Raw genomic sequence first — 16,305 nt, 5'->3', positions numbered from 1 at the left:
TATGCCCATCTGGTCTGAGGAATAAGTTACAGCTGGGGTTTTGTGCTTTGGCTTTATGCTCGGCGTTAAGTGTTTCCTTAAATGTTATGTCAGGGCTGAAGATGTTGAACACGTTTTATGACGAGCAGCCCACCTTAGTTTATAATCTGTGCGCTAGATGTCAGTGTTGCACAACTCCTATCCAAGGAAACAGAACAGCCGCATTGAGCACTTTGGCTGCGGCCAAATACCCCCACTTATCATGACGTATTTCCTGTTTTTCTAGGGGGTGTGAAGACCCAGAGTGAGCATGTAGTATTTATAACGCTTTTGGACACACGTGGCAAGTGCCAAACATGTAACATTAATTAATGTGGTGTTTCTAAGTATGTGATGAAAAAGCAGACTTGCGCTCGTACTTCCTCTCTCGTGTACGCGCTCTCAAGTGGCCAAGAACGCAAGTGGGGGTATTTGGACGCAGCCTTTGGCTGCAATAAGTGCCGCCATATTAGGAAGGGCAGCCTTCATATAAGCACATACAAGTGAACGGGAATTGACTGTGCATTTATTTCTTCGAAAAAGCTTGATAAAATGTACATTTAAAAACCCATATTGAAACTCTTTTGTCAATTTATTAAGGCAAGGAATAGTACTATTTAAATAAATAAATGAACTATGAAACTTATTTGTACTCAACGTAGATCTAAATCCATTTGAAATCGATCTAGAGGGCAAACTTCAATGTGCTTTTAATCTAGATAAACCGCAACGTCCACGTTAACTTGTATTTGTTTATATGGCGCTTTTGCCCTTCCCAATATGGCCACGGCGGCGCCATTGACGTCCGATTCAACAGCCTATGAAGGAGCCCATAGGCAGAGGTGTTTTGTCCTCTTCGGTATCCGTACATCTTCAATGCAGACGCGATGGCGTACGTGAAGTGTCGCAGCGAAGGCCCTTCTAAAGGAGGTGAAATTCTCATTTATGTTTTTATTGACAGCTTTAAGAATAGTTGTAAAGTGCATTTATTCGTTGTGTTGCAGGCATGAGTTCATGCAAAGTTGCAGAGCTGTACTTTTATTATTTAGAGCTTCAGGCTATACAGGTTTAGCCAGCTAGCTACATTAGCTGTGTGTCGGCCTGAATTTGAGTGTTTAAACAGACACACAGTATTCAACGCGTTTCATGTCTATCTATACAGTTAAATGCAGACTATTGTTAGGTATGCTACACATATAGCATGTGCTGTCTTTTACATTGTTTACAAGTTATAATTCACCCCGAAATGTTAATTCTGTCATCATTTACTCACCTTCGAGTTGTTCCAAATCTGTATAACTTTCTTTGTTCCTATAGACACAGAAAGGTATTTGGAAGAGTGCTTATAACAAGACACATTTTGCCCACATACTCCAATCCCCCATTGAATACCATAGTAGGAAACAATACTTATCATATTTGTGTTCTGTTGGACACAAAAGAAGACATTTTGAAGAATATGAGACAGCAAAGAGTTCTGGGGCACTTTTGACTACCGTTGTTATTTCCTACTATGGAAGTCAATGGGGGAAAATGTGTCTGGTTGCAAGCATTCTTCCAAATATCTTTCTCTGTGTTCATCAGAAAAATGTATACAGATTGAGGGTAAGGAAATGTTGAATTTACATTTTTGGGTGAAGTATCGTGTTATATTGTTAGCATCACTAAACGCATACGTTGATATACTAAAACAAAAACAATATCAAAAAGTGCCACTTTTTGGACACCCACCATGTTTGTATTGCCATGTAAATATATGTGGTAACATAAATTAATAAAAGAGCTATACTAGAGCTGAATCTGGATGGCGCGCTCCGTATGATCTGCATCCGTTATTCATTGTTATAGCCTACTTGATGTCCTTTCTCCTGGATAATTGACCTACTTGACTACAATAACTAGGAAAGTATAACTAACGTTTATTAATAAGCGTTTAAAGGCAGGAGTATAGGGGAGAGTTAGCACAACTAAAACAGCAATATAATAATATTAGCACCAGTTAAAATTGAGCGGTTAGCATTTTTAAATGTATTTAGCAGTTTAGAAGACAGACTAAAGCAAACCTACCTGCCAGAGGATTGCAGCTGCATGACTTGCCCTGTCATTATATTCAATTTTAATAAATTTGGCAGACGCTTTAGACGCTAAACAGTAGGCTACTGCTTGCCTTTACCAGGCCATGTTACAAGTAGGATTAAAGCTGAAGCAAGCAGGGGAGAGAATGAACAACGTGAAGTATTGTTTTTAGAAAGTTGAGATGGATGCTGCAGCTCGGTGGAGACCTGCGATACAAGAGCAACCAGCCGTCTCCATTCTTCCCTTATTAATTGTAAGAATTCAGTAATGGTTTCCCCACTTTGACTGGTATTTACATGAACTTTTAAAAACACGAGTCTTTGGTTTGTCATGTACAAATTCCCATGAAATTGGGAGTTGAAGTGGATAAACATACATTTACACACACGGTTATTTGCAAACCAGTTGGAATTGAGATTGAAGGCTCAACATCAGCTCTCTGAGCAGGTCCTCCTGGACTCCCTCAACTCTCAGGTAACTGTAGCTCACCTTTGGTCTCCAAGGCAACAGTCGCTCACCTTGGTAAGTTGTCTCGCCTCCAGCAGGACCAGAAGAGAAGGGAAGCAGTGTGAAAACTAAGACTGTCTCTTCCAGCACGGCATCAGGGGACGGTTTGAGAAAGCGCTCTGCTTGTGATGTTGAACCAGAAGATGAGGCTAAAAGCAAGCCAGCGTCTTCTAAAATGTTGAAAGCCGGGTTCAGTATGACAGCCCTGGTTGCCAAGAAGCCTACCCCCATCTCTATCAAGCTTGGAGCGAATGTACGTGTGCCTTTTTTTCTTTGTAAGATCATTTATTTGAGTTGTAATTGTACTGTTAGTCTGAGAGTTGTTGGTGTGGAGAATTACAAATGCTTAAGAGGGTTTTTTGTTGTTGTTCTCTCTCTTAACTTAGAAACCTAAAGAACCCACTCCAGCCGTACCTCCCAAGAAACCTGGACTCGCATCTGTATTCAATGAAGACGATGATGTATTTGCAGCTTTTTCTGAATACGAAATTGATGTAGTCTATTTGTGAAGTTAATAATAGATTCTGTTCATGCATTTTGTACAAAACAAATGTATTTTGTTGACAAAACCATTGCATAATGAAGCTTATTTTATATTTGTTATTTTTTAGAGTGAGCCTGAGGAAATGCCACCAGAGGCAAAGATGAGGATGAAAAATATTGGAAGGTTGGATTCTGCCTATTGTATTTTCTTGTTCCTATATCATTATTTTGATGTATTCGCAGCAAAGCTTGTTTTAAACATGTGTTGCAATAAATTTGCTTTTGTAGCTGTTGGTAATTACCAAACTTCATAGGGGAGTGCTACATTAAATTAAAAAAGAGCATCTGTTTCTTGTTTTTCAGGGAGACGCCCACATCAGCTGGACCCAATTCCTTCAACAAAGGAAAACAAGGATTCTCAGACCATCAGAAACTTTGGGAGAGGAAGCTCAAATCTCAGTCAGACAAATAGAGAGACTGACTATAGTAGTTTACACTTTGGCACAGAGATATTCGTCCTTTTGTCGTTTTGTTTGATGAACACTGTACAAATGTATATATGTAATGAATGTTTATGCTTTTTATTGTAGCCACAGTTTTTAAACACTGTGGTTAAAATGCTTTCTTGTGTGAAATGGAAGACAAAAGAGGGAAAATGAGCATAATCTACATTAACTGTTCCATACAAATTTGATGAAATTTCCCCCAATATGCAACACTGAACAGTAATGACATACTAAACTATAGCCAAATGACAACAGAGAAGGAATGTAGTGGTGTGGTTATGACAAAGAGGAAAGTTAGTAAGTCATTAATAAATGAGTGGTGGTAGAACTTTGTATGAACTGCTTTTAATTTTTTTACGATAAGATGTGACAAACAATCTGTGGCATAACTAGAAGAGAAGCTTTTGACATTGGTCAATAGTGCATTCATATTTCACAAAAATCTGAAAAGACTAGCCTACTGATAATCTTACCAAAATAATGAAAATTTTGGAAACGTTTATTGCCTAATGCAGCCTTTGTATAACATGATTGTATCAATCAAATAAACGGGACCTTCTGGAATATAAGTGTTTAACAAACTAAAAACTAAACAAGGATTTAGGATTTGTGAAAATTACTTTCTAACCATGCTGCTCACAATGGCGAGTATATGACAGTATGATGTATATGACCACATTCTAAAAGGCATTCAGGAGGTTGCGAGCTTTCAATAGACGCTTCTGGCGATTAAGTAAATGCTCACGCTTTTGGCCAATGTCGTGATCTTCTTTTAGCAGGTCATCTACAGCATTCTTCTCCTGCAGCAACTGCAACATGTTTCTCTGCAGCTCCGCCGCAGCCTCTTGGAGAAGCTCATAGCGGATCATCATTGGGATCTGGTCAGCTAGACGCTTGCTTGCAATCTGGCATGACATGACATCATAACTATACAATTTAATTTGGACTACAGTAGTAAACCATAGAGCACACTTACCGAGTAGTAGGACTCGATGTGGAGCTTCATCTCGTGCAGTGTGGCATCTTTCTCTTCATACACTTGCTCCTCAGGACCCTCTTCCACCTCCTGTTCCTTCTTTGTCTGTAGGAGGCTTTGACTGTATGTGCCATCTTGACTGTAAACCATGAGCTCCATCTTGAATTGAGTCCTCAACATGGACACGGCCAGCGATTCTTTCTCCTGCTTGATGCCTTCAATCTTAGACTTGAAATGAAATATAACAGATGTGTCAATAAATAAATTAGAGACCAAGGCCAGGTGCTATAAGACACACCACAATTTGGCTGTCTGAGAAACATTTTGAGAATCCTTAAAGATCATTTGTGGCATCAACACGTCAAACCTACCTTTGCTATTTTAAGAAGATTAGGGAAACCGGTGAAGCTGTAATTAGCCAGTTGGATAAATCTCTTTCTAACAACATCTATGAAAATACAAACATAATCTTGGTCAAGTTTTTTTGTAAGTTTTCACCTACAAGCAAAATTATCTGGTAAATCTGTTTAGCTCCGTCATGGAAAGCCTGCACAGACCTGAGGTTGTCTTTAGTGTTTTTAATGCGGGTCCCTCTAATGTCTTGATCTGTTCTCTGACCAGCTTCTCAAAGGTCTTGTAACTGATGAAACCTGGAAGTTCCCTTCCTCGATACTTTGCTTCGAAGGTATCAACTTCGCTCTCGATCTTCCTGTTTACTTCAAAATGAATTTTGAATGTTAGTTTGGAAATACATTCAATGAATATTAAACAATTTACTGAGATTTTTTGGTTGAATGTTAAGCGCTGGAGAGTTTCAAGCAGGTGACATGTATACATATTTTTGTTTCGGGTGAATGGTATTATTTTGAACACTTATTAAAGACATGTATTCAGAAAAATTAAGTGGTAAAGTGATCCTCCATTGAAAAATGAAAACTACGTCATCAATTAGGCTACCCTCACGTCGTGGACCTAAAACCTCAGTTAAGGATTGAAGCACTGAAGTCACGTGGACTATTCCAACGATATCTTTACTCACTTTCTTTTCTTTGAATGTGAGATGAGTTTCTCTCTATGGGGTCAGAAAGCTCCGGATCTCATCGGAAAAAATCAATTTGTGTTCTACAGCTGAACCGAGGTCATAGCATTATCAAACTACATAAAAGTGAGTAATTTGTGATAGAATTTTAATTTTCTACCAGAATACTTAATCTACATTTGTTAAAAAATCCGAACAGCTATGGTGATGTTTTTTAATCCGCTATTTACATTGTATACTCACATGTGTATCCTGAACATTCCAAGAGGTCTTTCCATTTTGCAAATTCCTCCCGAAGCTCTTGGAAAATGATGAGGTCTGAATTACATTCAATCTCTTCCCCGGTGGTCAGGTTAAATGTATCCTTAATGAATGCTGTCACTTTCTGAATTCAGTGATAAGATGGTAAAAATGTCAGTAATGTTTAAACAATTTTGTAAAATACAGACATTGAAATACTGTGCCTTCACTAGTTTCTCAGAAAGGCTGGAATGAGAAAGGTGTTTTATTTGCATGTGCTTTGGTTAAGTCAACAGTCCCCGCTCTTGGATCCGGACTTTCAGATTTAGCTTCCTACAGAGAACAGGTCCATCCTTAACTCCCGAAGCAGCTTAAATTAGTTTAAAAGTTTACTTGAAAATTACCGGTAGGTGTTTAAGTATGTGGTTGAAACAAAACTCTTCAGGAAGGCAGATCTCCGAACACAAGACTGAACAGCTCTGGGCAAACTAACATGTTCATGACAATGCTTACATCAATCAGAAAGCTGAGTCGTTCTGAAGGGTCTGATGGTGGTCCGGTGCCGTACGCCTCCAGTTCCTTCTTTGTCTCAGCTAGCTTTGCCTCGATTTGTTCTTCTAACCGTGGCATGGATTTCTACATAAAAAATAAACCACGAGAGAATGAGCCGTGGTTATTATGAGACTTTAAATCATGTCTGTCTGTTTTATTAGAAATGTTTTCACCTGAATGTGATGAACTAACTCATTTGTTAGTTTCTCTGCCAGCTTGGGAATAGTTGCAAAGCCTTCATTATACAGCGTGCTGTAAAAAAACATACATGAATTGACCTAAAGATTGACATAAAATAACAAATTCGACAGTTATGCTATACAGACACAAGAATATAACTTTTACTAAAAGTTTTACAGGAAATCTGATTACACTTTGAGATCTGTTTTGACATCACAGCTATGCAATATGCCAAATGTTTTATCCCACCTGAAATGAGGATGGTCTTTAAAGAAGAACTTCTCTGTATCCGTGGCCTCATTGAGAGTGACGTGATCCATAATCTCTTTCTGTCCCCTGCACCTGACGATCATGTAGCCTTTAGTAAGATGAATGACCTCATTGTGCACAACGTCCACCACTGTCTGCTCAGTGCCTTTATCCACCAGGTCTGGTTTTGTTAAGATGCCTGTAGGTTGACATGCAATACAATCAGAATATACATGACAAGATCTGGTATTACAAATCTGAAAATGCAATGAGTGCTGAGCACCTAAAGTCCTCCCGCCTTCAGGGTCCACGTCCTGAGCCATCCGTAGTGCTTCCGTGGTCGCGATGTCAACATTACACGGAACCACAACTAGGTTGATTGTTTCTTGCTTTGTAACAAACTTCTTGATCAATCTCTTGATCTGTAAGAAATGATTGATAAGTAATGTGCTTTGTGCAGTAAGCGATAGTAAGCCATATAGCATTTCTCTAAGATCTTGAGCCAATAATATGACCATTGGATAACTCAGAAAAGTAACCAGTGGAAGAAGCGACCTGGAGGGCATATTGAGTTAGATGGCATAAAGATATAGCATATAGATGAAAAAGGCAACGAGAAATCTACCTGTTCTCCAATATTCTCAGGTTGACCCTTGACTGCCACTCGTGTGATACCGGGCAGGTCAATGAGTGTGAGGTCAGGAACATTTGGAGAGGTGATTTGAAGACTGATGAGATCCTCACTAATACCAAGCCCTGTTCCCGCTATCTCTTCCTGGGCTACAACCAAGCACGAAAATCTGTCAATGCATTGAAGCATTTGCGACATCTCATAATTTTAGGAAAACTGGGGAAGCTTTAACCTTCACGAATATATTTCTCTACATCTGCTGGGTCATCAATTTCTCCTTCAAAGTCCTGGTAACAGATTTTTGCATGCCATCCTTCATCTTTGGATCTGATCATCTTCAGCTCAAGAGGACATCTTGTGACAATGCCTGTACCAAAACATGAAAGACAACTATTTCAAAACATGAAAGACAACTATATGTATCTTTGACAAGGGCTGAAGTGTAGCGTGATGTCATCGAATTTCTAAATTTGTTTGAGCACACCTGCAGACTGTCAGATGTTTGATTGAACGGTAATATCTCAGAAATGAGCTTAAGGGGGAAGTTCACCAAAAATCAACAGTGTTTGATTTTTTTACTCACCGGTGAGTAACTACCGGTGTCTTTGGCGCACAAATGAAGATATGAAGGTGACATACGAGAGATTTCCAGGCATCCTCATAGACATGGTGTCAGTTTTTGCCAAGGGCCAGAAAAGTACTGAAGACATTGTTAAATTTGTCCACCCACGTAAAGTGGCTCAGTTGGATTTTTTTGAAGCGACGAGAATGCTTTATGTGCAAAAAACAAACCAAAAAGCCATCTTTTATCGATATGTTCTCCTCTGTCTTGTGAGTGTTCACGAGAGCACTTCTTCTTGGACAAGAGCACTTATAAGAGCATTAGACTTCATCTCTTAAAAGCTTAAAGCATGTCATGGTTCTCTTGGTTAGTGGCAGGATCATGACAGAACCTCATGTTTTGTGTGGAGATTCCATACACTCTCTCCGGTCTCTGTGCCCGCCCTCTCCTCGTTATTGTTTTGATGCCCAACACCGGTTCCCCTCTTGATTTGTTCCCTTATTGAATGCCCTGGTGTCTTATGTCTTGTGTCGGATCATTGTGTGTGGTGCTACCTAGTGCTACCCCGGAGCCCCCCTTCAATTCGAGCACTGGTAACAGGAACAACTTACTAGACTAGACTAGACTAGGTAGCACCACACACAATTAGGCATTAGGGAAGTAAAAAATAGATTCTGTGGTGCTAGAGACCCCGATGAAGCTTGTTGTGCGGTTTCTGTACTATATATAATCCATTCAGAATGTGATCAAACTTGTTATCCAACTGCCACATACCACGCTGCCAAGTTTCAAGAATTAAATCGGCATATAAATAGCTCTGATTGACATATTGATAGCCAGTTAGTTCCTGAATAAAGCAGACTTTTGGACTGAAATGGTTGAATAGTCTGCTGACTGACAGACTCGCTCATAACAGACCCTTGCCGTAACCTGCTGGACGTAACTATGTAAACTGCACTAAAATCATTGAAAAATTCCAGCAACTCTAACACACAGACTACAGCCGGTCTTCTTGTCACAATTTATATTTTTATAATCTAACAAACTAGTTTCTTGCATTTAAACAACTCTTTTGGAACAAACATAATTATTCAAAGTGTCAATCATCCAGTTGTTTTAGGAAACATAGTAAATACTACATCGGTAAACAATGCGTGAATTATTCTGTTGGATATAAACTACTGTTCAAAATAAATTTAAAATATATAAAATAATTTATTCTATTTGGATACATTTGTCTATCTTTTATCAGATTTGCCAATATGTAACATTTGTATTTGTGCCGGTCAATTAATAGTCAAATTAAACTGTTAGAAAACCTTGGGAGAGAGAGGATTGGATGGGGCTGAGGGGGCGCTGCTGAACCCTTGAGTACCCCTGTCCTAACAGATGTGATCTCACTCCAGACGTTTGATAAACTAGAGAGCCCTGTGTAGTAAGTACTATGTGCAGTCAACTTCAAGTACATAACTAGCCGACAACCTCGTTTTTATTCCATACACCTAACTTGCATATTTTCTGAAAGTATACTTATTTTTAGTTAAATATAATAACAACTAAATACAAACTTCATTGGCATTGATCAACATTTTTATTTTAAGATGCGAGGCGATTAACGTTAACCTACTCACCACTGCCTCTGGGTAAAGTTACCCTTGATAACGCCTCCAGAACAGAGCTTTTCCCCGAGCTTTGGTCTCCTATGACCGCGATGGATGGCAGCGCCAGGTCCTTCTCGACTCCCAGAGATCGCAAGTTGTCGATAATATCGATGCAGGGACGAATCTTTTCCTCATAATGCTGACTGAGCGTGTAACTCTTCTCCATCCTTAAACAACGACGAAATGTCGAAATAACCACAATATACTAATAAATCACGCAATGGATTCGAGAACCTTCTGTTGTCTGAACTGAGCGATGCTGTCAAGTGCTTGCATCCGCTATATACTTTAAGTTTCATTATGAGAAACTACGATTAAGTTTCGTTTCTTCCACTTAAGCTCAGTATGCGTGGTCCCTAAAAAAATCATTCATCATTTTTTTTCTAAAACGTTTGCGCTATGTAGATATTTCACAATAAAAACGTCTTTCCACGAGTGAATATTCCTTACAAACAAGAAAACACAAAATATATTTTTTAAATATATGGCACTAACTGAAATGTTTAAGGACTGTAAAGTGTCTTACTGTACATGCCGTGTTCAATGTAAATTCGGATTTATGAGGAAACTACACATTTGCAATTTAGAATGACAGAACTGTTTCAAATTGAAACGTAATGTTATTATCACGTAAAAGTCTGATACTGAATTACCAAACAAATCAAAATGACTCAATAAAACATATGCGATAAAATGATAGTTTACATTTGAATTTCTTATAAGGCCATTTTGTTTGGTAAAGCAATAAGCCCCAAGAAACAGTGGTGTTATAGAGCCTCCTCAGAGACGGACTCTTAAGTTGAGATCGTTGCTATGGTAACAGTTCAGCTCTATACGGTAGTCAGTGTTGCCGTAGCGCAGTTTATATTTCCTATTTAAGTTTATATTTGATTATCCGATCGTCTTGCACAAGTGTATCCTCAAGGTATTAGTCATTGAAGAAAGAATTATGTCGATTTGATATTGTGTCTTGGTGATGCGCGTTGTATTATTTACTTTCGGTTTCGCATTGCGATCGGTTTATTTTTCCCAGTCGGGAATATAATTTAACCTGTTGTTAATTCAGTTAATTATTAAACTGTTTAGAGTAAATAATATTGATATTACATATAAATGCTGGAATGATTGTGTTCTGTTATATTCTGTTCATTATGCATATTAGCGAGTGGTTAGGCCTATATGACAACAGAAATTGCACAAATGGATATTTTTGTAATTTTTTATTAAGGATATATATAAGTGTGCTCCAAAAACATTCACAAATCATCCTAATCTACTTGACCACATCCTAAAGCATCAAATTATAAATCACCTCATTTCATTTTATTACACCTTTAATTCTGAAATAGTACTGAGTTAAACTCAAGTAACAGGTTTGAAAAAGTAATTTTTATGTAGGCCTACTTAAGTATTTAAAGTAAAAAATATATATTGTCAGTGTTTAAATGGGGAAAGAAGACACCATACTAACTTCTTATAAGGTGGATCTTTAACAGACAAGCTATAGTGCTACATTGAACATATTGCCTTACAAATATGAACTGAATTCTAAAAGCCAACGAGGAGGTTGCGTGCTTTTAGTAGACGATTCTGGCGATTAATTAAGATTTCCCGCTTTTCACTGATGTCGTGGTCTTCTTTAAGCAGGTCATCTACAGCATTCTTCTCCTGCAGCAACTGCAACATGTTTCTCTGCAGCTCCGCCGCAGCCTCTTGGAGAAGCAGGTAGCGGATCACCATTGGGATCTGGTCAGCTAGACGCTTGCTTGCAATCTGATGAGGCAGATAAGGCAGCTTCAGCTAAAAACAGCACTTAAATCTGAGCTTCAGATAACAGAAACCCCATGTAAGCACACTTACAGAGTAGTAGGACTTGATGTGGAGCTTTATCTCATGTAAAGTGGCGTGATTGTCTGATCTAACGATTGCTGGCATTTTGAAACTAATTCCAAATGAAGATGATGACTGAGGAGTTGTATATGGAGGTTGAAGTTGTGCAGTTTGCTCTTCCACCTCCTGTTCCTTCTTTGTCTGTTGGAGGCTTTGACTGTATGTCCCATCTTGGCTGTAAACCATGAGCTCCATCTTGAATTGAGTCCTCAACATGGACACGGCCAGTGAATCTTGCTCCTGCTTGATGCCTTCAATGTTAGTCTTAAAACACCCAAAATATTTGTTATGACACAAAAGTGATAAAGGAAGGACATCTGTAAATTTTGTTTTGCTCAAAGGCACCATTGAAAAATTACAGTTCAGTCTCATGGTATATAATTGACTGCATTTGTGTATCGCCATAACCTACCTTTGCTATTTTAAGAAGATTAGGGAATCCAATGAAGCTTTTTTGGGCCAGTTGGATAAATCTCTTTCTGCCTATATCTATGTGAATAGAAACACAAACACAAAGATTCATTTGTAACCTCTCGCATTAAAGCTTAATTATCTGGTCAATTTAGTTTTGCTGAAAAGTGCCAGGATAACTTGCATTGTAGGCTACTAAATGGACAACAAAATACAACACTGACCTGAGACGGCCTTAAGAATTCTTAATGCGGGTTCCTCTAATGTCTTGATCTGTTCTCTGACCAGCTTCTCAAAGGTCTTGTAATTGATGAAGCCTGGAAGCTCTCTCCCTCGATACTTGGCTTCAAATGCATTCACTTCTTTCTCAATCTTCTTGTTGACTGAAAAGGAATGGTGAATATTTGCAGAGAAACACATTAAATACAATACACACTGCACATCTCAATTATCAATTTTCAAGTCGGATAAATGATTTGTTTATTCGAAAAACAATTTAATAACTGAATATCTTTTTCATGTTTTTTGTGTCATCCAAAATAATTTTGGTAACACTTTGTCCTGTGTTAATACTTTATTTGTATTTATTAACAGAGCATTTAAAGGAGACTCACATGTGTATCCTGAACATTCCAAGACGTCTTTCCATTTTGCAAATTCCTCCCGAAGCTCTTGGAAAATCATGAAGTCTGAATTACATTTAACCTCTTCCCCAGTGGTCAGGTTAAACATATCCTGAATGAAAGCTGTCACTTTCTGAATTCAGTGATGAGATGATTAAAACATATTAGACTGATTTAAATTATCCTTTAATATATATACAGACACTGATATACTGTGTACTTTGCTATAGTTTCTCAGTGAGTTTAGAATGAAACGCCTTAGTTTACAATCTTGTTTGCGTGTGTTTGAAGTCAATGGTGCTCTTGGATCTGGACCTGACATTTAACAGGTCAACAACACAGTCTTAAAGATTTCTGGCTGATATTGAAAAAATATGGTTCCCAAAGATGGATCTCTATGAGCAAACCTGAACAGCTCTGGGCAAACTAACAAGTTCATGACAATACTTACATCAATCAGAAAGCTGAGTCGTTCTGAAGGGTCTGATGGTGGTCCGGTGCCGCACGCCTCCAGTGTCTTCTGTGTCTCAGCTAGCTTTGCCTCAATTTGTTCTTCTAACCGTGGAATGGATTTCTACATAACAAATCAACCACCGGAGAATGAGTGGTGTTTAATTTGAGGTTTAAAATCTAGCTGTTAAAATGGTTTACCTCTATATGATGAACTAACTCGATTGTTAGTTTCTCTGCCAACTTGGGAATAGTTGCAAAGCCTTCATTATACAGCGTGCTGTAAACACACACACACACATACACACCAACACACACACACACATTGAGTGATCTATAATTAGATGTTTTGCAAAATAAGGCTTTGCTGGAATAGCATGTCAGAAAACATTACCATACCATGCAAAATGCTTTCTATAGAATATATAGCAATTGTCTTTTACCCACCTAAAATGAGGATGGTCTTTAAAGAAGGCCTTCTCTGTATCCGTGGCCTCATTGAGAGTGACGTGATCCATAATCTCTTTCTGTCCCCTGCACCTGACGATCATGTAGCCTTTAGTAAGATGAATGACCTCATTGTGCACAACGTCCACCACTGTCTGCTCAGTGCCTTTATCCACCAGGTCTGGTTTTGTTAAGATGCCTGTAGGTTGACATGCAATACAATCAGAATATACATGACAACGTCTGGTTCTACTAATCAGCACTACGCACCTAAAGTCCTCCCGCCTTCAGGGTCCTCATTCTGTGCCATCTGTAATGCCTCTGTTGTTGCGATGTCGACGTTACACGGCACCACAACTAGGTTGATTGTTTCTTGCTTTGTAACAAACTTCTTGATCAATCTCTTGATCTGTAAGAAATGCTCAAAATTAATGTTTCTAGCCAATACATTGATAAATGGATAATTGAGGTAGTTAACCAGTGACAGAGGCCACTAAACGTGCTTACTGAAGTAGTCTGAATAAAAAAAATTGTAAATGTACAACAAACTTTAATTAAACTAGCATGAGACGGATTCATCTACCTGTTCTCCAATATTCTCAGGTTGACCCTTGACTGCCACTCGTGCGATCCCCGGCAGGTCAATGAGTGTGAGGTCAGGAACATTTGGAGAGGTGATTTGAAGACTGATGAGATCATCACTTATACTAACCCCTCGTCCAGCTATCTTATCCTGGGCTACAAACAAATGCAAGATTGTGTATTTTATATATCAATATAATTATTTTATACTTGAAAGATTTACATCTTTTCTGTAAGTGCACTGCATGCTTTTTGAAACACCGAGACGAAACATTCACCTTCACGGATCTTTTTCTCCACATCCTCTGGGTCATCGATGTCTTCACTATATTCTTGATAACTGATCTTTCCATGCCATCCTTTCTCCTTAGTTCTCATCATCTTGAGCTCAAGAGGGCATCTTGTGACAATGCCTGAACAGAACAGCATTTGGAGAAAACATGTCATTGCAGTTAAAGGGGCGATTGTAAATATGTGCAGTAGTTATGGCCTACTTCAAAGACAATCGAAAATATCCAAAAACGTGACATATTTTATCAAACAAAATATGTTTTTAGTTAAGGTTTTAGATCGTTTTAAAGAATGCCACTGCACAGTATTACCATAGCATTTACAAAAAAATATGCAACATAAATATAGGCCTAAATTATTTTGTATAATATTACATGAAATTGCCTAATGCATTTCCATAGCTATATTGGAAAGAAGTGCTTATATTTTTCAATGCAAGCGTCGATTCTTTAGTATTCAATAAATGTTCATTTACGCGTCGCACATCTTTTTTTGCGCAACGGACAATACAGTAGCTAGTACTCACCACTGCCTCTGGGTAAAGCTACCCCTGATAACGCCTCCAGAACAGAGCTTTTCCCCGAGCTTTGGTCTCCTATGACCGCGATGGATGGCAGCGCCAGGTCCTTCTCGACTCCCAGAGATCTCAAGTTGTCGATAATATCGATGCAAGGACGAATTTTTTCCTCATAATGCTGACTGAAAGTGTAACTTTCCTCCATCCTTAAACAACGACAAAAGGCAAAGTAACAAGCACTTAAATCGTAGTGATGAATGATGTACCACCTGTATATTTCCTGGAACGATAAGTTTCGTTTCTTTCAATTCTGCACTGCGTGGGCGGATCAAGCAGCCTGTGAAAGCTTTATACATCTTGGGTGTGGTGGAAATTGATGTCTGGGAGGGAGACCGGGGAGATGATGTGAACACAGATTTTTCTGTATGTATTTACAGGATCGGTTAACGCAGGTGTTATTAAAAGATAACAACAGCCTTATGTCTCTTTTTGTGTGTTAAATAGGCCCACAAGTCCTTATTTGCTTATGTAAATAGAACGGATTTGAGATGCAAGACATTTGCACGATTTGACCTTCAGTTAACGCATCTGTCTGTGTCTCGTCAGACATTAGGGAACTCGTTTCCTGCAACAAAATGAGATCCGAGCCCTCTCCTCGTTATTGTTTTCATTCCCAACACCGGTTCCCTTCTTGATTTGTTCCCTTATTGAATGCCCTGGTGTCTTATGTATTGTGTCGGATCATTGTGTGTGGTGCTATCTAGTCTAGTCTAGTCTAGTCTAGTCTAGTCTAGTAAGTTTTGTTCCTGTTACCAGTGCTCGAATTGAAGGGGGGCTGGGGGGATCCGGGGGACCCATTAGGCATTAGGGAAGTAAAAAATAGACTCAGGGGATCCCTCAGATATTTTTGTTTTAGTAAAAATGATAATGACAAATGTGATTTAATTCATACAATGGATTAATTATTTACAATAATTTATATTAAGTTGTTTATGGGCTAGTTGTCATGTCACTTGTTGTGCGGTTTCTGTTCTATATATAATCCATTCAGAATGTGATAAAACTTGTTATCCAACTGCCACATACCGCGCTGCCAAGTTTCAAGAATTAAATCGGCATATAAATAGCTCTGATTGACATATTGATAGCCAGTTAGTTCCTGAATAAAGCAGACTTTTGGACTGAAATGGTTGAATAGTCTGCTGACTGCTCATAACAGACCCTTGCCGTCACCTGCTGGATGTAACTATGTAAACTGCACTAAAATCATTGAAAAATTCCAGCAACCCTAACACACAGACTACAGCCGGTCTTCTTGTCACAATTTATATTTTTATAATCTAACAAACTAGTTTCAGAAAATACAGTAAAAGAAGCCTGTTCTTTCATGCAAGCCTGTTTTGAATAAATAGTA

At 38.6% G+C, this 16,305-nt stretch overlaps 3 protein-coding genes across 8 annotated transcripts; 1 reads left to right on the top strand and 2 right to left on the bottom strand.

The window, feature by feature from the left end:
- Positions 1–371: 371 nt before the first annotated feature.
- pcnp (PEST proteolytic signal containing nuclear protein) lies at positions 372–4,152 on the top strand. 6 transcript variants are annotated; one of them, XM_079461457.1, is made up of 6 exons: positions 857–948; positions 2,500–2,616; positions 2,689–2,854; positions 2,988–3,062; positions 3,213–3,268; positions 3,448–3,914. In XM_079461457.1, the coding sequence occupies exons 3-6, from the start codon at positions 2,777–2,779 to the stop codon at positions 3,554–3,556; spliced, it is 318 nt and encodes a 105-aa protein (XP_079317583.1). In that variant the 5' UTR covers positions 857–948; positions 2,500–2,616; positions 2,689–2,776; the 3' UTR covers positions 3,557–3,914. The 6 variants fall into 6 exon arrangements, with proteins under 6 accessions (XP_079317579.1, XP_079317583.1, XP_079317581.1 ...); XM_079461455.1 differs by having other exon boundaries at positions 874–948; positions 2,598–2,616; positions 3,448–3,668; XM_079461456.1 differs by having other exon boundaries at positions 894–2,347; positions 3,448–3,668.
- On the bottom strand, positions 3,923–9,989 carry LOC306897011 (interferon-induced GTP-binding protein MxB-like). The gene is made up of 12 exons (XM_079461452.1): positions 9,651–9,989; positions 7,690–7,824; positions 7,452–7,606; positions 7,110–7,248; positions 6,827–7,025; positions 6,571–6,649; positions 6,359–6,481; positions 5,849–5,990; positions 5,124–5,282; positions 4,938–5,014; positions 4,567–4,794; positions 3,923–4,495 (listed from the first exon to the last, which is right to left on the bottom strand). The coding sequence occupies exons 1-12, from the start codon at positions 9,844–9,846 to the stop codon at positions 4,271–4,273; spliced, it is 1,857 nt and encodes a 618-aa protein (XP_079317578.1). The 5' UTR covers positions 9,847–9,989; the 3' UTR covers positions 3,923–4,270.
- A 916-nt stretch (positions 9,990–10,905) lies between these two features.
- On the bottom strand, positions 10,906–15,242 carry LOC306897010 (interferon-induced GTP-binding protein MxB-like). Its single transcript, XM_079461451.1, has 12 exons — positions 14,901–15,242; positions 14,362–14,496; positions 14,085–14,239; positions 13,772–13,910; positions 13,502–13,700; positions 13,256–13,334; positions 13,056–13,178; positions 12,596–12,737; positions 12,206–12,364; positions 11,983–12,059; positions 11,541–11,834; positions 10,906–11,453 (listed from the first exon to the last, which is right to left on the bottom strand). The coding sequence occupies exons 1-12, from the start codon at positions 15,094–15,096 to the stop codon at positions 11,229–11,231; spliced, it is 1,923 nt and encodes a 640-aa protein (XP_079317577.1). The 5' UTR covers positions 15,097–15,242; the 3' UTR covers positions 10,906–11,228.
- Positions 15,243–16,305: the final 1,063 nt, after the last annotated feature.

Source organism: Barbatula barbatula (assembly GCF_947034865.1).
Source record: "Barbatula barbatula genome assembly, chromosome: 8".
Classification (NCBI taxonomy): domain Eukaryota; kingdom Metazoa; phylum Chordata; class Actinopteri; order Cypriniformes; family Nemacheilidae; genus Barbatula; species Barbatula barbatula.
The sequence above is the reverse complement of the archived record's forward strand: the minus strand, read 5'-3'. Positions and strand labels throughout refer to the sequence as shown.